A 27,149-nucleotide genomic window follows, 5' to 3' on the forward strand; every position below is an offset into this window, starting at 1 on the left:
GGTGACGTTGCATCATGACGTTTTCATGGCAAGTTATCTTTTCTTTATGTAACTTGAAGCCGTGATGTACTAAACTGCAAAGCTAGAGCCTTGGCTGATTAAAGTTTTTGAAACTGAAATGGTCCCTTGAATTGACTTGATTTTTCTATTGGATTTATTTACATCTTGACTAAGACAACCTTTGTAATGAGATTCTTTATGCAGCATGACGAAATGTATTTCTAATTGGATATAGACGTTTCCCTTTAAATGTCATAAACAGGTGAATGACAATAGCAGGTGTGATTGGATTAGGTGTGATATGCAGAGGGGTAGGGACTACCTTTTTTAGTAGGTGTGCAAAATCAGCATTGGTAATGAGACAGGAAACTTAGGCTTCAATGTAGTCCAAGAGGATGTCTTGAGCTTAATTGTCAGTTGCAATTCAGCAGTCTCCGTTTCTAATCTCCTTTGAAATTCCATTGTAAGAGAACTGCTGCTCTTAGATCAGCAAATCAATATCCTGGAAGATTAAAATGTTCCTCCACTTTTAAAAAAAAAACATTGTGGTTTCTAATGTCAGATTTATGTCCATTTATTCTTTGTCATAGGGACCGGTCTCTTTGTCCAACAAAGAGGGTGAAAGGGCATTGCTACTCTCTTGATGGCAAAAATCACACCAGAGAATGCAGAGGAGTATGCATCTGAGATGGTAGGGCTGATGTTGCTGGGTCTGGTGATGCTGTTGCTAGAATCTAAATGAGGACAAAGTTGGCATCTTGGTTTGCTGCAGGCCTTGGTGCCAGAGTCTGTGTAACTGTGAAGTAGTTTATCACTGTGGGTGGGAAGTTGTTTTCGGTTAGCAGGCTGTCTGTAAGCAAGAGAATAAATAATTTATTGTATAATTGTGGAAGGTTTTATCTATTATTTTAATTGTATTTCTAAGCATTGTGGGCTGCCCTGAGCCCTATTTGCAGGGAAGGGTGGGATAAAAATCCAACTAATAAAATAAATAATAAAAAGCCACACATACCCAGAACTAAGTGTCACTATCCAGCATGGATTGTAGGTCATTAATAATAGCACAGCGCTGTCAGTCACGTGTATCTGATGCATCCTTTCCTTTGCTTTTCATAACTGCGTATGAACTTTGCTTAAGCTCAAACTAAACATGTTGTAACCATGTCTTCCTGAAATGGGTTTTGTTTTGGTTCTTTGCTTTAAGAAGCAGCTGAGGAGAGCTGATTTAGATCAAGGAAGGCACTGGGCAAGAAAAAGATTGACTCTACCCACCACCACATTTTCCTGATCAGCACCCCAGGCTATGCTTGCCCTGGCAGAGGGAAAAGATAGGCAAAAACAACAACAACAACAACAACACAGGGAAATCTCCTCCTGTCTTACCTAGCACCATCTGAATCAACTCCCCCCAGTGTTCCCTCTAAGTTGAGATAGCATGAGCTAGCTCACAGATTTTTAGCCTCCAGCTCACACATCGCTGACATAGGGGTTAGGGGGTTGGCCTTACAATGGCTTTCCTCCTTCCTCAAGGGTCGGGGACAAAGGGTGGCGATCGGGAGCGAGCGGTCCCAGAGGCGCGCACTAGACTGTGGGGTGCCCCAGGGAGCAGTTCTCTCCCCGATGTTATTTAACATCTATATGCGCCCCCTTGCCCAGATTGCCCAGAGGTTTGGGCTGGGTTGCCATCAATATGCAGATGACACCCAGCTCTATCTGCTAATGGACGGCCGATCTGACTCCGCCCCAGGGAATCTGGATCAGGCATTACAAGCTGTTGCAACGTGGCTTAGACTGAGTGGGCTGAAGTTGAACCTGACGAAGACAGAGGTCCTTTGCATGGGCTGCGGTGCTCTAGGGAAGGAAATACCTCTCCCGGTCTTCGACGGTGCGCCATTGAAAGCAGTGCACCAGGTAAAGAGCTTGGGTGTTTTACTGGAGCCTTCATTATCAATGGAGGCCCAGATAGCAGCCACTGCCAAGTCAGCATTCTTCCATCTGAGGCGGGCAAGGTAGTTGGCCCCTTTCCTAGAGCGTCGAGACCTAGCAACAGTGATCCATGCGACGGTCACCTCAAGATTGGACTACTGTAATGCCCTCTACATGGGGCTGCCTTTGTGCCAAACCCGGAGGCTGCAGCTAGTGCAGAACGCGGCGGCTAGGCTGTTGTTAGGACTCCCAAAGTGGGAGCATATACAGCCGGGGCTACGCGGACTGCACTGGCTGCCGGTTATGTACCGGGTTCGCTACAAAGTGCTGGTCATTACCTTTAAAGCCCTATATGGCCGAGGACTGGCCTACCTGAGGGACCCTCTTTCCCCATATGAGCCCCAGAGAGCACTGAGGTCAGCAGGGAAAAACAAGCTGACCATCCCTGGGCCAAAAGAGGCTAAACTTCAGAGCACTCGCATACGGGCCTTTTCCATCGCGGCCCCATGCCTATGGAACCAGCTTCCGGAGGAGGTGCGGGCCCTGCAGAGCCTTGACCAGTTCTGCAGGGCCTGCAAGACCACCCTTTTTAAGCTGGCTTTTACAGACTGCTGATTTATGATTGTTAAATAAAGGGACCCGCCAACATGATTTTGCTTACTGAATTGTTTTTATATGAATTGAACTGAATTGCTTTTAAATAATGTTAATTTTAAAGTCTGTATATTTATTGTATTCTATACCTATGGATGTTGTTAGCTGCCCTGAGCCTGCTCCGGCGGGGAGGGCAGGATATAAATAAATTTATTATTATTATTATTATTATTATTATTATTATTATTATTATTATTATTATTATTATTATTATTATTATCTTTGTCTTAGCTCAAGGAAAATGGTCCCAGAGCACACTAATTTATGTAGTAGCTCACAACATACTTGCAATACCACCCCAATGTGGTGGTGCAGGTCAGCTGCCCCATGCTAAACAATAAAAAGTCCCTATTCTTTTTCACCTGGTGATTCTCTCTCAGAAATTATGTAATACTTTTCTTTTTATTCAAATTCATTCTTGGTAACAAGGAATATGTAGGAGTGCCTGGGATGGAATGCAATCAATATAATCGCCCAAAGCACTTGAGGAGGAAACTGGAAAGAATTATATAGATGACCAGCAGGCTAGTTAGGCTGTATCATACAAGAGCTCTGAAAAAGATAAGACACAAGTAAATACTTCCCACAAGGCAATTGGAGAGAAGGAATTCTGAGTGGACAAGTCTGGCCTTAGATGTTTGAGCACCAGAAGTGAAATGACTAAAGAACATTCTCTTAAATGACAAGAATCAAGCAGACCATGGACTTAAAGAGTGAAGCCACCAAAGCCAAAGACAACAAGAGACAGATGGGCCACACCATTATGCACAGCACAAATGACAACAGAATCTGATCAAAAGAAGAAATGACTAAATCAGAGGAGGGGTGGAGGGCCACTTCCTGAAGATAAGGAATGGGAAAAGCAATCAACAACAAAAGACAGAACAACTTCCAGCCTCAGAATGAGCACAAGTGGTGTTAACTGAAATCAGCCAGCTGACTGCCTTATCAGTGACAGGTTCATCACTGATTTTGTTAATGCTAGAGTAATTTATCATTTTGGGATACGGAATGTTATGATATAGCCCAAACTTCTCAGTTCTCAGAAGCTAAGCAGGGTTGATACTTGAAAGGGAGACCATCAAAGAAGACTCTGCAGAGGAATGCAGAGTAGAAGAGCCTCTGCATGGCATGCAGAAGGTCCCAGGTTCAATCCTCAGCATCTCCAGTTGAAAGGACCAGGCAGTAAATGATGTGAAGGGCAATGGCAAACCACCTCAATTTCCCATTTGCCTTGAGAGCCCCTTGCTGGTGTCATCATCAGTTGCAACTTGATGGCTCATACATATATTTTATCATTTTAGTAGTATTTAACTCATTGGCACATTCTCAATATATAACTGCAGTTGTACTACATTCAAACACTACTCATAATAAAAGGTAGATGCCTCTCAAAACTGATGGCAAGCAGCAGTGTTCTTTAAAAAGGCAACTTCCCCCGAACGTCTTAGTGGCCTGAACACTCCCTTTGCTATCTGGGCTTCCAGCAGCATTTTCCTTTTTTTGCCCTGAAAACCCTGATTGTTTTTTTCACCCCCACTCCACACATTCTAAGTTAGCCAAACATATAAATAAAGCTTTATTTAACAATTTGCTGAGATAGGAAAAGTTTCTTGTCACAACTGGATCGAATATGCAGGACAGCGGAATATGAGGGACAGATGAAAACCTGCATAAATTGTGGGTCAGAGTTTGAATACCCCTTTCTGCTACAGAAGCTCTCTGAATGGTGTCGGGCTCCTGGGTCTCTCTCAGCCCACGTTGTCCAACAAGGTTGTTGTAAGGATAAATGGAGTTGGTGAGAATGTCCTCCTGAGATCCTTGGAGGAGCCATGGAATAAAAACATTCCTGACACATAGCCTCTGTAACAGGAGAGAAGTTGGGCAGATGCTGCACCTATCAAAACTCCCTCTTCCAGACAGAGCGCTCATGCATGGCTTTACAGAAGAGGGATTCAGGTGGGTAGCCGTGTTTGGTCTGAAGCAACATAACAAACCTGGAGTCCAGTGGCACCTTTAAGACCAACAAAGTTGAATCCCTTTGAAGCATGCCCGCACAGGAAGGCTTATAACAGAATTAAAGGTGCCCCAGGAATCAAGCTTTGCTTTATAGAAGAGGGAATTTCTTCAGTCAGTCCTGGCCCTCTGTACTTAACGAATTTGAAGTCGCAGCTGTCGGGGCAATCGCCTGCCCGTCACCCAGACTCGATAGTGCTGAGCGAGATGGACCAATGCTTAAATTCGGTTTAAAAAACAACAACCGCACTTTCTGATAACAATGGGGGGGGTGTCCTCCACCCCTGTAAATGATACAAGTTGTCGCATTTGAAACCTGCCTGGTAAGGATTTGGAGCCGGGCAGTAGCCGAGGGCTTAGGCGGGAGTGCGAAGCCGTGGCTGCTGCCCCGTGTTTGCGGCCGGGCAGGCGTGGGAGGCGCGCGGTGCTGCGGCGCCTGGCGGGGCGGGGTGTTGCCAGCGAGCGAGAGGCGGGCCTTGGCAGGTGGCCGGAGCAGGCATGCGATAAAAGGCCGAGGGCCCTGCCCGCGCCTGGCCCGGAGCGACCCCCAACCAGCAGCCCCATGACGGCAGCGGCAGCGGCGGCGGCGATGTACAGCAAGGCAGAGACCTTGGAGCTGCGGAGGAAGCACATCGGGTGAGGGGCGCGAAGCGGGCACGCCGGGGCGGCTTGAGGACGAGCAAGGCGGAGGGCAGTGGTCGGAGCCCGGGAAGCCCACAGGCTGCCCTCGCACTGGCTCCTCCGCCCCCCCCCCCAAGCGGGGCCCTTCAGGCATCCATCCCGCTTCCGAAAGCCGGGGCCAGACGGTGCGCCCCGGAGGCGTCTCTCTCCCTCGAGGGGAATGCAGCGGCTGCAGAAGCCCACTTGATGCGGGGCACGAAAGCCACACTTGGCAGGACAGACTGCCAGCCAAAAGAGGGGCGGGCGGGCGGGCGGGCAGCCGAGCGGCCCAGGAGGACGCTCAAAAAAGACCTGGCTCAGAAACAAACGACAGAGCTTAGGGATAGGAGTCGTTTCAGCGTTGCCTCACTGCTTCGGCACCCATCCGCCGCTGCGCAAATCTGTTGATAGCATGAGCTCTGCTTCCAGATCGAGGGTGCCCTACAGAACGGCTTTAAAACAAAAACAACTCCTCCTCCCCCCCCCCCCCCCCCCCGCTGAGCTGTCAAATTTTGTGCCTGGTCCCATAACAACGGACGTTTGTGGTTAGTAGTTAAGGATGTCTATTTTTAATTTCTCCCCTTGCAATCAGAAAAGTCGAGCAGTATACCTTTACTACAACTTGCTGCTTGGAATTATGCATAGGATTGCAAAAGTGCTGAACTTTGTTTCCTTTTTTTGTTTACTTAAATGTACAGTGTTTTAATATCGTTATTATTAATGATACTTTTTAAAGTTCCCCAAAAAGCAAGCAAGTGGAGTTTTAGCCTTCTAAACCCACTGACTTTGATAGACTTAAAAGGGTTAGGTCTATTTTGGATTGTTCTTTACAAAAAAAAAAGTTAAGCTTGCTATGAAACAACAGCAACCCCATGGCACTTTCAAAGATGTTTACAGTCCAACACCCCCACCCCCTCCATGCAATCAGATGAAGCTCGCACTGTTCTCTGGGGCTTCTGTGATACTGCAGTTTAAAGCCCAGCTTTTGAAACTGACGGGCCATTTGGCAGCCCTCAGACTCCTTTCCTGCTTTTCTGCTCTGCCCTGATCTAACCCCTTGTATAAATAGTCAGATTAACAGCCGGCCAGGTGGATCTGTGTGTTTGACCTTCCTAAGGAAATGTAGACAAGTGTAGCCAATTATCCAGAAGTGCATATGCTGAGCATGGCTATAGGCTGCCAGTCTACTGTTAGCATGCAAGGTTGTGTAACTGTCAGGACACTGTACTCACAAGCCTTGCATAACCAAGTCTTGTTATATAAACCAGGCTTGCAGAGAAGAAAGAGTTCTGCATAACTCTGAAACTTCTTGTTCTGGTCTGGCCCATTTCAGTCTGGCTGCAAATGTTATTTTGACTCCCCTGGCACAAACATTGCAAACAGAGACTTGATTAATACTTCTCGGCCTTTCTGACTATTTTTTTTTAAATAGTGAGGAATGGCATTCAACACATGCCCAGAAGAACTGCGCTGTTTATTCCATTTACACTGAGAAACAGTGCTCTGTTGACTCAGATTAAGGTGTGAGGAAAGACGTACGGTACTTTCCATAGTGTGAGGAAAGAAGTACCAAGCTTCCCACAAGCTGAGCTGTGGTTCAGTGGAAGAGCTTCTGCTTGGCATGCAGAAGGTCCCAGGCTCAATCCCCAGCATCTCTGGTTAAATGAGTCCAGAATGAAAGACCTCAGCCTGAGACACTGGACAGCCTCTGCCAGTCAGAGTAGGCAATACTTACCTTTATGGACTAGTGATGTGATTGAGTATAAGGCAGTTTCATGTGTATGTTTAAGATGTTCTCTAAATTTCCAATTGAAGTGATACGACAAATACTGTGGCAATGACAGTGACCAGCATCTGGAGTGGAACTGGGCCAGTTTGTGCATGGTTGCATCGGTCTGTCTCAGCTGATGGAAAGGATTTCCAGCAGTGGAGCAAAACTTCCTCAGTCCCACCACCACCACTGCAGCCTCAAAGGTCGCATGAAATGCTGTTCCTGGAAGACATGAGGGGGGAGCTGGAGGCTCGCAGCAGGAGGGGGAATTGGTGAAAATTCTGCTTCCTTTCCACCAGTGGAAATTTTCTGCTGAATCCAACTTTCTGTCTTATCACTCAGTGCAGTCCTAAATAGTTACCCATTTGTAAGCCTATGAACACCCATGGACTTACACGGGGGTAACTCTGCTTAGGACTGCAGGGTTGACAAAAATGTTTTCATTGCAAAGTAATATTTGAGTTAAGGTCAAGTGACAGAGCAGCTGTTTCTGTGATGCTGCGCTTATTTCTCACATGCAAACCTTCAGCTAGTAGAGTTATCAAGCCACAAACATCCTTGTGTACAATGGATTTCAAGCTTCAGTGCCAGAAAAATGACACTGGAAAAAGCTCCATGTACCCCAACAGGGCACACTTCTAAGGAGACATACCATGGGGGAGACCCAGACTACTAATCTCCTGAGTTGTTGGGGAACCCTTGTGAGAGTAAGCTGCATTTCAGGTATTCTAAGCAGGTAGGGGAATACCGAATTGTCCAGGAAAAGCTGTCTGGTTGACTGGCAATGAACCAATATAATTCTGTGTATTTCAGGCCATCATGCAAAGTTTTCTTTGCTAAGGATCCCATTAAGATTGTGAGTGCTTATGGGCAGTACATGTTCGATGAGAATGGAGAGAAGTATTTGGACTGCATTAACAACGTAGCACATGGTAAGAACTGTAATGCATGGTGTCAGTTCTTTTAAAGCATCTGTTTAGTTTACAGTCTGCTTTGATGGGCTAGGGAGTGGGCAGGTTGGCATGTTTTCAGATTCTCTGTTGGATCCCATGACAAATGCCCTTTTCCTATCCTTTTTAGTGGGGCACAGCCATCCACAGGTGACCAAGGCAGCAACAAAGCAGATGGAATTACTCAACACCAATTCTCGATTCCTGCACGACAATCTGGTGGAGTATGCCAAGCGTCTCACAGCTACCTTGCCAGAAGAGCTCTCTGTTTGCTACTTTGTGAACTCTGGGTATGCCTGGGGGACGTCTCTTCATTTCAATTATCCATCCCAGCATAGCTTTCAAGAGAAAGGGGCCTTTTTTTTACATGTTGCATAACTACAGACACTTGCGGGTGAATCAGCACAGCTGGCATGGAATTTGCATTGTAATTGTAACTCCCCTGTAGCTGCAAACTCCATCAAAGCACCTTCTCTGCATTTTTAACATATGATTGTTTTGGTCCAGCAGACAGAAATAGTGTGCAGGAGTCTCTGCTGCACTGGGTACAGAAAATGTTGTTGATTGAGAATCAGCAGGTTGCATCTGCACACATAATTCCAAAGGTTACACGTCTGCATATGTTGGTATGGAAGCCACAAGAGTCATCTTCAGGTTTTCAAATTACTTGTTCATTATATGCATACAGGAGAACAGAACTGAAACCACTGATCAGCCCCCAGATTCCATACATACAGTGGAACATCTACAGCAAAGTATCTATGCATATAAGTGTACTTTTGTAGGTTTTGGAGCATTTCCAGGTTTGTAAGCAAACCATGTTCCTGTATATTTGCAGAACTTAGTGTTTGACTGTATGTACAGATATGCGAGCCAGGGAAAGGATCCCACTCCTTAACATACACAAGCCCTGTTCACACATTACAGTGAATGCATGTACATCCTGCATGAACACGTATACATCTTTTTGTGAGAAGCAGCCAACAAGCATTCAGTTTACAAATTAAACTGAGGACCAGAACCTGGATAAATGTGTGGTTTTTATCATCACACATTTAGCTGTACACACAATGAATGTAACATAAGAATCACTCAACCCACAAATAAAGAAATATCAAGTGTACACAGTACAAAGATTGTGTGTGTATTTACAGCAACACATAAAGAGGGCTACAGCATTCATGTTTTGAGTGCCTGAACAGGCTTAAGTTTTTGAATGATGGAATTTTATCTGGAGATGCCACAGTGTCCATGCAAACCCCTGTTACTCCTGAGGTTCTGTAGATCAGGCTACTTGCTACCATTCACCAGTTCCAAATGTGTGTTCCAGCTTCACTTCTCTATTTGCCTCTGTTAGCAGGGAATGTTTTGAATGCACAGTGGGGAACCCTCATAACTGTTTCTTTTCCCTTCAAGACATAGAATGGGAAGCCCTACGTGCATGGACCATTAGATCGCAATCGGCACGCTCTCATGTTTTCTTTAGTAGACATCACATGTAGAAAAGGAAACAAATCCAAGGCCTTCATGCATTGATATTTTATGTCCAGCTCTAGATATTGTATAGTTCCAAAGTGCATAATTCACAGAGACCAAGCTGTGAAACCTGTATTTCAGATGTTTGTGAGTGTGTACAAGTATGTGAAGCAGCTGCTTGTTTTGTATAGTAATAGAGAATTCTGCTGTCCTTCAGTACTGATGCTCTGAATCAATAGAATCCTAATGTGTAAAACTAAGGTATAAATGGTTTGTAGGAATTGTTACTAGATACAGGTTTTCTTTAAAAAATAATAATAAAATCTTTTTCTGAAAAGACTAGTGCGCCTCTCACAATAACTTGTCCTTTTATAGGTCTGAAGCCAATGATCTGGCATTGCGCCTCGCTCGGCAGTATACTGGCCATCAAGACGTGATTACTCTTGACCAGTAAGTATGCAGGACTGAATGTATGGATGAGATCAGCAGGTAGCAACATTGGAGAGATGGATAATGTGCAGCATAGCCAGGCACTCTGTCATAGCCAGGCACTGTGAGCCTTGCTCTGATGCCCAAGGGGGAGCTTCCCTAGTTGGAATGTACTTCAGAAGAAGTTGCATCCCTTGGTGCATCTAACACTGCCATCCTAAGCAGAGGGTCTAAGGGAGGTGTGTATGTGCAGGTCTGCACACTGGGATCACTAGCTAGAGATGTGCTAAAATATTTGTTAATTTCATCAATTCAACAGGAATTGCTGCACTTAATTGAAATGGGGAAACATGCATTTTGAATCTGCCATGTATCAGAGAGAGAGAGAGAGAGAGCATTTGAAAAGTTGACATGCAAGGTTTCAGTTGCACTTTCATGACCAATGCTTCACCTCAGGTCAAATTTTGTTTTTCTCACCTGTGCAAAACTGACCTGTTGTTGTTCAGAAGCAGAAGACTTCATAAAAGATTTACACCCTGGGTTCACTTTGGGTTATCTCCAATTTCAGTGCTTATCATGGCCATGTTACTTCCTTGATTGACATCAGTCCATATAAATTTAATCAGCTGGGGAAGGAGGGGAAAAAGGATTTCGTACATGTGGTGAGTAGCACTTATTTCTCATCTTATTTATTAGTGCATTGGCCATTCATTTATCAACCCATCCCTCAAAATAAATGATTTTGGAGGGCTTTTGCGTGCATTCCTATTCTTCAATCAAAGCCCCCCCCCACTGAGTATGACATAGATGCAGACACATAGAGGCCATTTCCACAATGCTCTTGGCCAGCAGCATGTTCTGAATGGTGACTGTGTGCCTAGGCCTGGTTTGAGTTGGCCTCAAAATGTCCCAGTCATGACCTCCTACTAAGTTTCATTCTGCACCACCTTGCATGTTTGATTAGCTGCATGGTTTAGATACTCAAGTTGCAGATAGAAAAAATGGTAAATTACTGAGTCATAAGGCCATGAAATGCAAGAATTACCCTGTGATGTTTCTGGAGGGGTAATTGCAGAGGGACCTGACTTGATTAGTTCAATCTCATCAGATCTCAGAAGCTCAGCAGCTCTGTTTAGTAACTGGATGGGGATCTCCAAGGAAGTCCAGGGTTGCTACCTAGAGGCATGCATTGAAAATCCCAGGGCTTTTTTTGTAGCAGGAACTCCTTTGCATATTAGGCCACACACCCCTGATGTACCCAGTCTTCCAGGAGCTTACAGGGCTCTTAGCACAGGACCTACTGTAAGCTCCAGGAGGACTGGTTACATCAGGGGTGTGTGGCCTAATATACAAAGTAGTTCCTGCTACAAGAAAAGCCCTAGAAAACCCTATGGGACCACCAAAACTCAGCTGAAACTTGCTGGTTGCAACTTACACACACACACAGAGAAGGGTAGTTGTGTCTGTAGTAGCAAACTAAAATAAAACCCAGTGGCACCCTAAAGAGTTAAGAACAGGCTTTGGTAGACTGTTGCAACTAAAACAAACAGGAGTCTTGTTACATCAAATTCAAGTGTAATCAAGTACTGTGACCATTCACAATAAGAATAGCTGGTGATAACACAATCTCTTGTGTTTGCAACATTCTCCCAGGGATTCCTCAGCCTTTGCAGGTCTTAATTAGTGTTTCAAAACTAGGGAGACTGTGCTATCACCAATCGTTGCTATTGTGAATAGTCACTGTACTGTTCTTGATTACATTCAGATTGTGCATAATAATGGCTTAGGTGTGACCAGTTTTTTCCTCTGATGAAAAAAGCAGGAGGAGCTCCTTTGACCATCCAGAAAAGCTATGCTGACCATCCTGAGGCCTTCAGGAACAAAAGCAATGTGATAAGAACTGTAGCAATGAGGAGGATTGGGGAAGTATGAATGATAAAACTGGCTGTGTCCAACCCAGTGTTACACCCTGTAGCTGTGCATTTCATGGCTTAATTGGCTTACCTTTCTCAACACTTCAGTCAATGATTCTATGCATGTATATATGCCAGCTAAGGATCCACCTCATGTATCTGATAAGATGGACTGAGTCCAGGAACTAATTGAATGAATGGATAGCATTGTGCCAGCTCTGGGACCCAAGATGTGGTGGATGGAGCCTGGGAAGGGCTGGGTTTGGGGAGGGGAGGGATCTCAGAGTCAGTCAGCAGGGTATAATGCCATAGTGTAGCAGTGGTCAAATTGTGGCTCAGGAGCCACATGTGGCTCTTTTACACATATTGTGTAGCTCTTGAAACACCCACCATCCTGTCTTGGTCAAGGCATTTCTCTCTTTAAACCACTTTGCCAAGCCAGCCAGCAGTTTGGAAAATGCACTTAAAGTTGCTTTCTTTCTACTTCTTCCTCCCTCCCCATCTTCCTTCCTCCCTCCCTCTTGTGGCTTTCAAACATTTGACGTTCATGTCTTGCGGCTCTCAAACATTTGATATTCATTCTGTGTGGCTCATATGTTAAGCAAGTTTGGCCACCCTTGCCAAATACAGTCCCCAGGGGGGCGCACCTCAAAACATTAAGACAACTCCACATTAAAACAGCATTTAAACAGTTTGATAAAACATATACACTCACCAGTGTTCCCTCTAAGCTGAGTTAGTGTAAGCTAGCTCACAATTTTTTAGCCTCCAGCTCACATATTTTTGTCTCAGCTCAGGAAAAATGGCCCCAGAGCAAACTAATTTATGCTGTAGCTCAAAACTTTAATGCCAGTAGCTCACAAAGTAGAATTTTTGCTCACAAGACTCCACAGCTTAGTGGGAACATAGACACTCACATAACAATGCAGCCAGGGAGGAGAGTCAATAAAAGTTGCTTTTTGGTAGGAGATGCCCCTCCCCCCATTAATTGCTCTCAGGGCTGTTTTTTTGTAGCAGGAACTCCTTTATTTGCATATTAGACCACACACAACTGATGTAGCCAATCCTCCAAGAGCATACAGGGCCTACTGTAAACTCTTGGAGGATTCGCTACATCAGGGGGTGTGGCCTAATGTGCAAAGGAGTTCCTGCTACAAAAAAGCCCTGATTGGTCCTGTGCTATGTATGTAAAAATAAATAAATAAAAAGGTCTGTGACACAAATGTGGGCTGAAGCGCACATTAGACCATATAGATGCTGTATTTCTTTTTTAAAATGGTGCTTTTCAAGCAAGCTCCATTCAGACACAACACAAAACAGTTTAATTAAGCCATGGAGAGTGTGCTTGTCAAAATGCTAGTTATGGCCAGATAGGGCATGTCAAACCAGATATTGAAGATGGTTGATTAACCGTGGTCAGTCCTGCTTATGGTTTTATGGTGATGTATGAATGCAGATCTCTGACTTAGTCCCAGCTTGTTCCCTTACACATTGCACAACTACAGAGACTCCTGGCCAGAATGAGGGTGATGACGCCAGCATTCGTTGAGCAATATATATATATATATATATATATATATATATATAATTGTCATTATGACAATTGTGCTTTATCATTTCATCTCCTCTATGGCACTTCTTTGAATAAGCCACATACAGATTTGTGGAAAGGTCTCCAAACCTGTCATGCAATCTGAGCAACAAACGCTAAAAATTTAGGATCTCTCATTTTTCATAATGCACAAATTGGCTATTAATTTGCTGTGGCAAGATCTGTGTAGAAAGTAAGTTTTATGTTTTAGAAACACATCACATGATTTTTAAAGAACTTTGGAGGAAGATAGCCCAGGATTCCAAGGATCTGAAATGGTCTCTCATTACTGGAGAAGGACCTTGGCATAGTGGTGAAGCATCTTGGCATGCAGAAGGTCCCAGCTATATCCAGTTAAAAGGATCAGATAGCAGAGCTCCACCTGAGACCCTGGAATGATGCTACCCGTCTGTAGTGAACACTGACTTTGAGGGACCAAAGGTCTGATTCAATATGAGTCAGTTTCATATGTTCATGTGTACTTTTTAGGCTCCTTCTCCCGATATCTACAGAGGAAAATACAGGGAGGACCATCAAGATCCAGGAAGTGCTTATGCTGATGATGTGAAAAACATTATTGAAGAGGCCCAGAAGAATGGCCACAAGGTATGTACCGCAACCAGTAGAGAAACCAATTTTTATCCTGAAAAAAATGCCTCTGTATAGAAGGGGAACTCAGCTGCTTTGTATAACTGAAATTTCCTTCATTTTTAACGGATTCTTGGATTTTAAGGCACTTTCTTGCCCTCCTGCTTAATTCAAATCAATAACTCCCATAAGCTCTAGTGCAAAGAATACATGTGAAGAGGACAAATGGATAGAAGCTTAATTCTCTTATCAGAAACCTATTGACATCCATGGAAGATGTATATAGCAAAAAAAAAAAAATGCAGGCACAAGACTGTGACATGTACATCCTTTGTTGCCACGGTAAAAATGTGCTTCAGCACACATAGCTTGAGTGTAACTGCTCCAAAGTGTAACAAATATTGGAGGAAGACTATTTTAAAAAAAACTTCACAAAATCTTTCTTGTGGTATTTTTCCCATTGCAAAGCAAAATTGCATAAAATCTGTGTGATATGGTGGATATATTAACCCCAGGAGATGTGAGTTTAAGGGAAGTAGGCTGATTCAAAAGCAAGACCCCTTTTATTCAATAGAATTTTCTCCCAGGAACATGTTCTTAGGATTGCAGCCTAAATCACAGCCATTCTCTAGATAAGGAGGAAGGCCCTGTTTAAGGTCATATCTTTCAACCTCAGTTCTTTCCTTGTCTGTCAGATGGGAATAATCAAGATTAACCACTAGGAAGGATGTGAAGTTAGACCTTCATATATAATTTATGTAAAGAATAAGTGCTATTAATTTGATTAGTTGAGAGTGTTGCCTTTCTGAAGGAAAAGAATCCAGGGGATTCTCATGCCAGCAAGCAAAAGATACACTGACAATAAAATCAGTTGAAGATTAAAAACATAGTTGGTAATGTAAGTAGTAACATAGGCATGATAATTATTTTTGGTGCATATACAGCTTTCATGGATGCTCATATTTTTAGATGTTAAACTTTTTTTTAAAAAAAATCCACCCCTTACCTTAAATTCCAAAGGAATCCACTACCTGTCTTTAATTCCTTACTGAGATATTTAAAAGAAACTAACGGTCAGTTTCTATTTTTCCCCCTTCTTCTGTTTCTCCCCCTTCTTGCATACCTTTCTTCATAGGTTTTGGTGCCGTAAAGCTGTGGCAGGACAAGTTGCTAACGTTTCACAGAGTTTTGGGAGCCTTCTACTGTTTGGCTGTAGTGTACCCTCCTCGAATGTAGTGTTGGCTTCTTTACACGTTCGACCTTCTTTCCAGGAAGACGGCACTGCCCTGATGCTCAGGGAGGGTTGCAGAAACAGAGTGGGAGGCAGCCTGTTAAATAACAGTTTGGGGCTGACCCTCCAGGCAGACTTGGGGGAGGACAAGGCATATTGCTGAGAGGAAAATGTAAGCTTCATGTTCCAGTTCTCTCTGCTGTGGTGGTATCAGTTCCTGTTTCAAAATAATACATTTTCTTGTTTCATTCCTAGCAACAGGAATCATTTCAGCTGTAGGCTCTTTCTTTTGACAAGTGTTGTGTAGTATGTGGAGTTGTTTTCTCACGCAGGGGTGCCCAAACTATGACTTGGGGTATTTTAAAAATCCTAGCCTTACTTTTCTTTGCCTTTTTGACCTAAAAAAAGAGTGCAAATGTCAGTTGCCACAAAATGTCAAATAGGGTGAAACCAATAAGAACTGTGAAGTTCTTTGCCAATTAAAATATCAATATGTGAGCGATATTAGCACTTGAAGCAATTAACCTTCCTGCCTGTCAGGTGAACTGGAAGCAGATCTCATTTCTGGTCTGCACCAACATTTTGAGTAAAGTAGAGATTTACATGCTTTTGAACTTAGATGGTCTGATCCAATGTGGTTGGGACAAGGGGTTTTACACTAACAATCGCTAGCGTTAAATTGGGCACTTGCCCCGACATTGAAGAATTGGGCACCCCTGACCGTGTTCTTTTGCCATAGCTGTTGGAAGATACATAACAGCCGCCCACCCCAATTGTTCTTGTATCACCTGTTTTTTAAAAAATTCTTGCCTATAAGTGCCTCATTTGCACAAGAGTAGGAGGACCACTGTTCTGATATCATCTTCTCTTACTTAGATTGCCGCCTTTATTGCTGAGTCCATGCAGAGTTGCGGAGGCCAAGTAATTCCACCCGCAGGCTACTTCCAGAAAGTGGCAGAGTATGTACAGCACTTGGGAGAGGCTAAAATAATAGTGGTTTAGGTAGTAGAAAAAGTTTCAGTCAGTTGATGAGGTACAGGAAAAGCCTAAAGCTGCAAGTCTGTTATATTGATTTGGAAACAGATGTTTTACCTTCCAGCTATGTTGACTGAAATATTAAGCAGCTGTTAGTTTTAAGTGTATTCATTTATTAAATATAGATCAGCTAATAACAAAAGAGTAGCCTATTTAAGAGTGGACTTTTGGCATGCAATTCAATCCAGTTCCACAGAGGCATACATGTCGAACTGGGTCATCTGAAGAAGTCCAAATATGCAATGGACACCAGGGTTTCTTATTGCACAATGACTGGGAGCTGATAATACCTTAAAAAAGAAGAAAAAAGAACCCCACATAGTATGGTGTCCTAGTGCTGCTAGATTCAGATGGGTAGCCATGCCATGTTGGTCTGAAGCAGCAGAACAAAGGCTGAGTCCAGTGGCACCTTTAAGACCCACAGAGTTTTATTCAAGGTATAAGCTTTCATGTGCATACACAAAGAAGTGTTCTAGTGCTGCTAGATTCAAGTCCAGTAGCACCTTAGAGACCAACTAGAATTTGGGGTATGAGCTTCTGAGTGTCAAAGCTCCCTTTGTCAAGTTTCCAAGGTGCTACTGGACTCAAATCTAGCTGTTCTACTGCAAACCAACACGCCTGCCCTCTGAAACTCTCCTGGTGTCATATCACTTCAGAATGCAAGGGGCTTAATCTCAGGTTGAAATTATATCTTTCCTATAAAAAAAATGATTGTTATATGTGAGAAACTGGCATGCCCAAGACAAGGCCAGACTAACTTTCTGCATGCATTCAAACCTGGGATTCCCTTATCTATATCTTGGAAAAAAACATTCCTCAAGAGGGGTAATTGCATTATTTTTCTAGATAATTATTTGCAACGTTTTTAGTCATTTTTCCAAAAATGTTGAATGTGAATACAATCTTATGAACTTTCAAAAGAGCATGAACATACTGAATGACACCACCATCACTCCCTGATTTCTGAAAGCTTAGGAGCTTTGTGTATGTAAAAGTGTTGAGTTCCATTTGATGTTTCACCTCCACATAGATCTTTCTATGGACTGGTACACCAAATTCAGATTAGCTAAATATAGCTCCAGGGTGATTAGGTTTCTCCTTAAATATATTTTTCTTTAGTTTCCACTATTGTGGGTCTGTTCAAAGTCTTCATGTATTGCCTATTTGTTTATATGATTTTTGGCTTTGAGCAGAAGTGAGAAATGACAGAGTCTTATAAGGCAGTGACGGATCTGGATTGTTCCTTTATATTTTCAGAACTGTCCACAAAGCGGGTGGTGTGTTCATAGCTGATGAAGTCCAGGTTGGTTTCGGTCGAGTTGGGAAACATTTCTGGGGTTTTGAGCTACAAGGTGAAGATTTTGTGCCTGACATTGTCACCATGGGAAAACCAATTGGCAATGGCCATCCAATGTCTTGCGTAGTTACAACGAGACAGATTGCTGAAGCCTTTGGTGCCTCTGGATTGGAATACTTCAACACTGTGAGTACCTTTTCTGTTATTACCATAATACTGCCTGAAATGATGGCAATGTCTAGATTAAGAGCTAGTTCACCCAGGTGTATATCTAATTGACTTGCACGTGTGTGTGAACCATCAGAGATCACCACAGACATTTCATATCACCTGCTAATATCTACTGGTAATTTTGTGCCTAATGAAACTTATTATTTATTTTCTGACAAAGACAGATATTAAGCCCTGTTGTGTTCACTGCATGCATAAAATTCTCTGAGTAAGACCACTGAAGGAACAATTGTCTTACCCATTCTTTCTTGCAGTTTGGAGGTAATCCAGTATCCTGTGCAATTGGCCTGGCTGTATTGGATGTCATTGAAAAAGAAAATCTCCGAAGAAATGCCACAGAAGTTGGAAATTACCTCACAGAGCTATTGAAGGAACAAAAGGAAAAACACCCACTGGTGGGAGATGTCAGGTAAGCTCTGTGGAAGGATGATTCAGAACAGCCTGAAGGAAGAATGATCTGGGTACACATCAGGGCTTCTAAATATCTGTTTTGAACAGCAGTGGTGGAAAGTGCCATCAAATCTGTAAGGTTAAGGCAAGAGATACACAAAGGTGCTTTGCCATCGCCTGGCTTTGCATAGCAGTCCTGGACTTCCTTGATGGTTTCCCATCCAAATACTAACCAGGGCTGATCCATTCAGGAAGTACTTTTTTTTTTTTATCCTGAGCTTTTCCAAGGAATTTAAAGGAGCTCACACAGTTCCTACATTCTATCCTCTTAACAACCCTGTTAGGTTAAGAGAATGACTGACCCAGCATTTACTGGTACACTTTATGTTGCTGGTTGGATTTGTAGCTGGAGCTCCGTGGTCTTAGTTCCACACTAACCCACAATTCTACACTGGCTCAGTCCACACAGCTGCTACCAGCTCCCTTTTCTACAGTTCTTTAAACAGACAAGATGTGCATGTAGAGGTACTCTACAGTAATGAATATGTGTTATGTTTTATTTTTTTCCCAAATGTTCACAAGTCTTTACAAAGGCTCTTATATTACTCTAGTATCGGTATCCCTAGTGAAGTAATTTAATGCACACATTTCAACTTCTTATGGAGCCGGGCTTTATTGTGGTCAAAAATGAGTTTATTGCTGCATAAACTGCTCCTCTTCACAATTTAGGCCTAGTTTTCTCACTCATTGAAAAAGATAATAATGCCAGGAGGTTGAAGGCAGTAGGAAAATAGGAAAACTCAACATTAGATGGATTGACTCAATCAAGGAGGCCTAGACTATTGTTAATGACAGGATATGTTTTAGGTCATTAATTCAAAGAGTTGCCGTAAGTTAGAAGCAACTTGACAGCACATAACATACAGTTTTCTTTAAGTATGTAATCCTATGTGGAGGCTGTATCCTTTTTAACTGTAGGTGGGGCACACCTGCAGCTGCCAGGATGATAGTGTGCTCTTTTATTTCTAGAAAACTAGCATGTTAAGGAAGAGGCTAGGCCAGGCCAGAACCCTTTCCCTTAATATATACCTTTCTCTATGCAGTATTTTCTTTCTTTGGAATGAAGGAGCATTGTAATGTCTTGGACTCAGTGAGAATTAGGTTAGCAGTGAGAGACTGCCAGTGCTTACAAAAATACTCTAGGGCAGGGGTGGCCAACAGTAGCTCTCCAGATGTTTTTTGCCTACAACTCCCATCAGCCCCAGCCATTGGCCATGCTGGCTGGGGCTGATGGGAGTTGTAGGCAAAAAAAACACCTGGAGAGCTACCGTTGGCCACCCCTGCTCTGGGGGAAAAAATGCAGCATTTGCTTGCATTTTGCTTTATGTCACAGAACTCTTGGAATAGTGTGGTACCTGCAGAACAGTGATGGTTGATGACTGCTGATCTCACTGTATCCCCCCTCTCTATTTCTCTTTGTATTATAGAGGAGTTGGTTTGTTTGTTGGAGTGGATCTAGTGAAGGATCAGCAGAAGAGAACACCTGCCACTGCTGAGGCTCAACATATCATCTACAAGTAAATATCTTGTACCCATTGTTAGCCATCCTTTTTGTTGATTAGACTTTACCAACTGCCAAGATGGAAGTCTCTAAGCTGAACATAAGTTCATGGCCAAGCAGGGGCTGGTCATTTAAGATGTCACCGTGGCTCTTCCATATAATTACCTTTACCAAGAAATTGTTGACATAGACTTGTTAAGCTCAGTTTCTGGCTATGGTTGCTTGTAGATCTCACACCTAGGCATGGTTAAGGAAAATGTGAATGAAACCAGTTTGTTATTGGTCTCATGAGTGCGCTCTCTCTTCTTTCTTCCACTTTCACACCAAGAATCATGGTTAAAAGTTAACTCTAGTTAACCATAATAGATGTATGCATCCAGGTTAACTAGAGTTAGTTTGCCCCCCACCAGCTGAGATTCTGAATTTAAAGTACACTGTGACTGAGGATCCCAGTTAGTGGTGGGAAATGCTAACTCTGGTCCAAAGTTTTACAAGGGAGATATCATCAAGTTCCTTTAGATGACAGACTCTGTTCCCGTGGAGTGAATATTCCCGACTCAATTCAGCATATATTGCTTGATTGTTCCTTTTATCATAATCTCCGTAAAGATTTATTTTGCAAGCTTTCTTTCTCCCCAGATTTGTCTGTTCTGCCACCCTGTTATTATTTATTGAACGATACTGAGGGGGAGGTTAGCGAGGCTGTGGCAAAATTTTTGGCTGACATCCTTAAATTTAAATCTGACCATGTATGAATGCATCTGTAAGCTCGATTTCATTTTGATTTTATCTCCAATGTTTAAATTTTTATATTCTGTTTATTTTTATTTGCAACTGTTATGCCATTAAAGGTTTGGTATGGTATGGCTAACTCTGGTTAATTTGTGTGGACAAATGCATCTGTATGTTACAGGTAACTGGAGTTAACGTTTAAGTGATATTCTTAGTGGGAAACGCGAGGAGAAATGTGAGACCCTGGCAACAAGCCAGGGTTTGTACACTCTTTCCTTTACCATGGTTACATGAGATATCTCAGTGCAGCATATGTAGTCAGTCATTTTGGAATGTGCAAAAGTCACATTGGCAAAAGGTGATTCTCAGTATATGAGCACCCGAAAGGATATGGCTGACTGCTGATGTTTTGGTCTTACATACCGTAGGTGCTACTTATAGTTTTGTTTATATGGGTAATTTACTTGACATAATTGGGCTATAATTCCAACACATAACATATCAAATCAAGAAACCTGACCATTCAATTTAAAAAATGTATTATCTCCTATGAATATGCCATAACTCAAAATGGAGAACCTTCAGTTCATCTATACCGAAGTCCATACCAAAAAGTACACAAATTTGTTTATAAAACACAGCATTATGCAGAAAGTTATCATGTAACTTCATATCTGTGTGCATCCCAGTGTTGCATTCCAAAGCTGATTGACCTTTCTATCTTCCTGCTAACTAGGCTGAAGGAACGGAAGATTCTTTTGAGTGCTGATGGGCCTTACAGAAACATCTTGAAATTTAAGCCACCTATGTGTTTCTCTAAGGAAGATGCAAAGTTTGTAGTCGATCAGATTGATGAACTCCTCACAGGTAAGCACAGTTGCTGGACTTCAAGGGTTGGATCTTATGATCCTGATCCAGCAAAATGACACTGCATCCTCAAGTTCCACCACAGGGATCCCATGGCATTTTAGAACCTAAACCATTAAAATCACCTGTGACCTGATTGTGCTCACAACGAGGGAAGGAGGTGCTGATGTCTCCCCACCTCCCTCTCCATATTCAAGAGCTGAAATGGTGGAAACAGTGAGAAAGAGAGAGATAGGAGCATCTCATTCATCTGAGATCCCCAGCTGGATCAGGCCTTGCAACAATTTTTAAGTTTTTTAAAACCCAGCATCTAAAATGTCACCACACACCCCTGGTGCACTTGGGGACACCGTAGCACCTTGTGTTTACCTTCAGTAAAGAAAGACTTCCTCCAACTTTTTCTAATGGACAAAGGCTTCTGTGGATGAAGAAAAGGCTTTTTTTTAAAAAATGGCTTTCTCTGTTAGAAGAAATCTGTGTGGAATGGAATTATAGGATCCAACTTAGCAGAAGGGAGTCAAAGCATCCAACCCCAAGCCATTCCTACCAGTTCATTTACAAAGCAGGTATCTATTTTTGCCATAACATGCTTATGGAAAGCCTGTGGATTTCCAGTGGCATCTAGCAGGAAGCTGTTGAGGCATATTACTGTACTAAGTCAGCCTGGGACTGATCTAGAAAGGCAATCCTTATATTCTTATTACTTACAACTCATAGAGAATCTCTTTAGGTTCATTCCAGTAGCTGCTGGAATGGCCTTTGGTCAGCCATAGCTCTCACAGAGGTTGTCCTTGAAAGGGCAGCTGCTGTGAGAGCCCTCTCAGCCCCACCCACTCACCTCACAGAGTGTCTGTTGTGCGGAAGATAAAGGAGGTTGTAAGCCGCTCTGAGACTCTGATTCAGAGATAAGGACAGGGTATAAATCTGCGGTCGTCTTCTTCTCAAAGTATGTTTGAAAGGAAGTTCTAATGGAATTAATCTACCATTGCTAGTACAATGCACTACTACTTAAAACCTTATCTAGTGGAGGAAAACCTGCTTTTGTTGTCTTCTGTTATAGATCTAGAAGAAGCAACTGGAATCACGACCAGGAACAGACCACCTACAACCACACAATATAAAAGAAAGGTAAGTTTGAGAGCTATGTCGATGACAACATTTTTTTATTGGGGGTGGAGGGGGAAACCACACAATGACTCTGTCAGAGTCAAAAAGATGAAATCTCCTGACCCCTCTCCTTGTTCATAAATTAATGAACTGCTGGGTTTTAAAACAGGAGTGTGATAGGGTTGTGTCCAGTGTTCCCTCTAAGCTAGCTCACAGATTTTTAGCCTCCAGCTCACACATTTTTGTCTTAGCTCAGGAAGGATGACCCCAGAGCACACTAATTTATGCAGTAGCTCACAACTTTATACCAGTAGCTCACAAAGTAGAATTTTTGCTCACAAGACTGCAGCTTAGAAGGAACATTGGTTGTGTCATGTCCCAGCGATTCAGAAGAGGGCATGGCTCAGTGGCAGAACATCTACTTGGCATTCCAGAAAGTCACAAGTTCAATCCCCATAATCTCCAGTTAAGGATCAGACAGTATAGGGGTGGCCAAACTTGCTTAACATAAGAGCCACATAGAATAAATGTCAGATGTTTAAGACCCAGAAGACATGAACATCAGATGTTTGAGAGCTGCAAATCAGGAAGGAAGGAAGATAAAAAAGGAAGGAAGGAAGGAAGGAAGGAAGGAAGGAAGGAAGGAAGGAAGGAAGGAAGGAAGGAAGGAAAATAGATGGGGAGGGAGGGAGAGGTAGAACGAAAGCAACTTTCAATGCATTTCCCAAACTGGCTAGCTGAGTGGTGGAAGCTTCAACAGCCACACAATATGTGTGAAAGTCACATGTGGCTTCTGAGCCACAGTTTCACCACCCCCAAGATAGTAGGTGATGTGAAAGACCCTAGGGAACTGCTGTCAGCCTAAGTTGAAATACTGACCTTGATGGACCAATAGATTTAGTGTAAGGCAGCTTTATGTATATGTATAGAAGAAGAAGAAGATATTGGATTTATATCCCGCCCTCCATTCTGAAGAGTCTCAGAGCGGCTCACAATCTCCTTTACCTTCCTCCCCCACAACAGACACCCTGTGAGGTGGGTGGGGCTGGAGAGGGCTCTCACAGCAGCTGCGCTTTCAAGGACAACCTCTGCCAGAGCTATGGCTGGCCCAAGGCCATTCCAGCAGGTGTAAGTGGAGGAGTGGGGAATCAAACCCGGTTCTCCCAGATAAGAGTCCACACACTTAACCACTACACCAAACTGGCTCTCCAGTATCTGCTACTTCCAATATCTGCTGATGCCAGTATTTGTTTACTCAGTCAATGTCTCTGTTTGCTGTAGGTGCCTACTGAAGGAAGCTCTCAGCTAGAGGGTCTCAGTGAGAGCATCAGCCATATAAATGGAAGTGCCTGCAGGCAAGAAAATGGGTTTTGTGCCGAAAGTCACACAGTGCCTTGCAAAAGGATCAGGACATGAAGACTTAATTAAAAACGAAATAGCAACATGTGGTTGGGAATATTTCATGGATGAATGGAAGTCTGCAATACTTCTTCTTTTAATATGTCTTATGCACAGCTGCTTGATTATTCAGGGCCAAATCCAGCTTGATACCCTTTTGCACCCTGGTTCAGCTAGTGAGATCTGCATACATCAGCATATTTGTGAGTGCCTCTCTCTTGCTGAATCAGAGGAAATAACTGAATGTTCATCCAGGCATACACTAGAATAAGGATCACTGTGAAGTGAGGATTCCATTTATCTGTACCACATAGGATTCAACTGAATGTACATTCAAATACTAAGGCCTCAGATTCAGTGGAAGCTCACAGGAGCACAGCTCCTGAACCTTTCTGAGAGTTCCACCTCCTCCTTCTGCGAGTTCCATCTGCTTGTCCATTGAATATTATATGCAGCTGCATAACAATCCCTGGATGAGCTCCACAACCTGTTTTTCTACAAAATGACCCCTGCAAATACCCATCAATTCACCGAGCTGGACCAGGGTACTGGGCTGCAATCCTACATACAGAAAGGATGGCAAAATTAAGCAAAATGTTACATTTAACAGGATATTTATATACCGTTTTCACTGTCAGACTTGACACACACTGAAGGTATATGTGTATATGTATATGTATATAGATAAAGACAGCGACTTAATTGTATTAACATGATAGGAACTGATTTCTGTATGATCTAAACTTCAGGGAGGATGCTCTGAAGCTGCAATACAGACATTATTTAATCCTTTCGACCAAGATGCCTAGCAGAGATTTTGACTCATCTGTCATCTTCTGAACCCTCAATGTATAACATTGAGATATGAATTATTTCCCATGTTTTAATGGCTAATTTTTTAATATTATTAAATAATATTATGACATTATTAAACATTCATGCCAGGGCTCAAATAAAATAAAATGTATTAGTAAAACAAAAACAGGTAATATTCCAAATTCCCACATTCAGATTCAAAGCAGGTAAATAAGAATAAACCAGTTATTGCCCTTCAGTCCAGCAGACTGTGCATGGAACAGCCGGGTCTATTGGTATGTAGCTTTTTAAAAAAAATGCTGCAGTCCCACCATTCCGCTTTCAAGCAGGACAGGGGAATGAATCCAGGTCTTTCCTTCTCTCTTTTGGGAAGGGCTGCCTACAAAGTTCCTTTTCCATTGAACTGTACTGTGGTCCACTCAGCACCATCTGCATGTTTGATGATACTCAGTTCAATGTTTCCGATACACATACAATCCCTTAATGGGATATGTTTTATACTGATCACTGAACATTTTTGTATTATTGGTTGTATAATATGACTAGACAGCTTATTAACTGTATATTATGACTGAATAATGTATGCCTATGTTTAGACTATGCGTTTTAATTTTTTATGTTTGGGAATTGTTACTTTAATGGTATCTGCCTTCCTTATGGACTTTGGTAGCATGCCAGTTAAGTTTTTCATTTACCAGTAGATATTGTTTATTCCAAAGAATAAAGGCTATTTTAATCTCTGAGTCCTTGTGTTTTCAAATGAATAATTTACTTTCTTTATAATAATTACTTGGTGTGGTTACATTCTTTGACCTTTACTTCCACATACTCACAACAGACTAGGCTTAGCTATAAATTGCCATGATTCCTGTATGGGCATCACTTTCTAAGATAATCCTGTTGTTTGGTAGCTGAGTCACAGTCTGGAGGTCCTTTTTGCAATCACTAACTGTTGTGCACAGGCAAATTCATTTTAAGCATAAGGGTTGGGGACCCTCGTCCTACAGCATTAAAATGGTGGTTCTAAAGAAAAAGACTAAGCCCACTCATACCTGTGGTTCTATTTCAACTCTGATCAAGGTGTGTTCATTATTTTAAAGGCTATTCTGAATCCCAGTGAAGGGAAAGGTATGCAAAAATGCCATATGTACATACCTACATAGATTGCATGAAACATATTCCATACAATTAATTTGATATGTCATTCTGTCACTCAAGCTGCATGCTGAAAATCAGTATTCCACAGATTCACAATTGTCATCCATTTCTTGGGGATAGAAATGACTGTTGCTGTCTCCTTCCCCTCCCATATTAGCACTGTCTCACATTGATCTATAACCCTGTATTGATATTTCAGATTTCCTCCTCCACAAGCAAGTTAATTCCTTGCAGACATTAGTGATGGAAAGTGCCATCCAGTTATAGCTAACTTACGGCTACCCATAGGGTTTTCGAGGCAAGAGATGGTCAGAGGTGGTTTGCTATTGCCTGTCTCTGCGTGGTGACCCTGGTATTCTTTCAAGATCTCCCATCCAAGTACTAACCGGGGTGGACCCTGTTTAAGAACATAAGAGAAGCCATGTTGGATCAGGCCAACGGCCCATCCAGTTCAACACTCTGTCACACAGTGGCAAAAATTTTTATATATACACACACACTGTGGCTAATAGCCACTGATGGACCTCTGCTCCATATTTTTATCTAAACCCCTCTTGAAGGTGGCTATACTTGTGGCTGCCACTGCCTCCTGTGGCAGTGAATTCCACATGTTAATCACCCTTTGGGTGAAGAAGTACTTCCTTTTATCCGTTTTAACCTGTCTGCTCAGCAATTTCATCGAATGCCCACAAGTTCTTGTGAGAAAGGGAGAAAAGTACTTTTTTCTCTACTTTCTCCATCCCATGCATTATCTTGTAAACCTCTATCATGTCACCCCGCAGTCGACGTTTCTCCAAGCTAAAGAGCCCCAAGCATTTCAACCTTTCTTCATAGGGAAAGTGCTCGAGCCCTTTAATCATTCTAGTTGCCCTTTTCTGGATTTTCTCCAATGCTATAATATCCTTTTTGAGGTGCGGCGACCAGAACTGCACACAGTACTCCAAATGAGACTGCACCATCGATTTATACAGATCTGACAAGACTGGGCTAGCCTGGGGCTATCCAGGTCAGAGCAGACATTACTCATGCAAAATTTATCTGTGTTCCTCTTCTATAAACAGCTTTAAAACATATTTAATGAAATAAAATTCTGCTAGCCTAGTGATTGTTTAATGCTTGCTAATTGTCTTGTGATGCCTGAAATAAAAATGAGTGCTTATAAAAAAACTTAATGCTGATGATGGTAATAGCAGCAGGGAAGTATTTACGTGAGTATGAAGCAACTGCCCTATACCCTTGCAGAGTATGAAGCAACTGCCCTATCAAAAGTTCTGCTTATTCAAGCAAGTGTGATGCAACAAACCTTTCCTTTTCCAAGAATGATTACAGGAGCAAAAACTTCACTTGTGCAG

The 27,149-nt window shown here is 42.6% G+C and overlaps 1 protein-coding gene across 1 annotated transcript; it reads left to right on the top strand.

The window, feature by feature from the left end:
* The first annotated feature begins 5,134 nt into the window (after positions 1–5,134).
* On the top strand, positions 5,135–25,382 carry ETNPPL (ethanolamine-phosphate phospho-lyase). The gene is made up of 13 exons (XM_060246950.1): positions 5,135–5,232; positions 7,841–7,959; positions 8,108–8,267; positions 9,829–9,903; positions 10,451–10,544; positions 13,876–13,992; positions 16,082–16,164; positions 17,498–17,723; positions 18,023–18,177; positions 19,646–19,735; positions 21,188–21,318; positions 22,379–22,446; positions 23,707–25,382. Exons 1-13 carry the CDS (start codon positions 5,159–5,161, stop codon positions 23,839–23,841), a joined length of 1,527 nt encoding a protein of 508 aa, XP_060102933.1. The 5' UTR covers positions 5,135–5,158; the 3' UTR covers positions 23,842–25,382.
* The last annotated feature ends 1,767 nt before the right edge of the window (positions 25,383–27,149 follow it).

This window comes from Heteronotia binoei, chromosome 9, assembly GCF_032191835.1.
Source record: "Heteronotia binoei isolate CCM8104 ecotype False Entrance Well chromosome 9, APGP_CSIRO_Hbin_v1, whole genome shotgun sequence".
NCBI classification, from domain to species: Eukaryota; Metazoa; Chordata; class Lepidosauria; order Squamata; family Gekkonidae; genus Heteronotia; species Heteronotia binoei.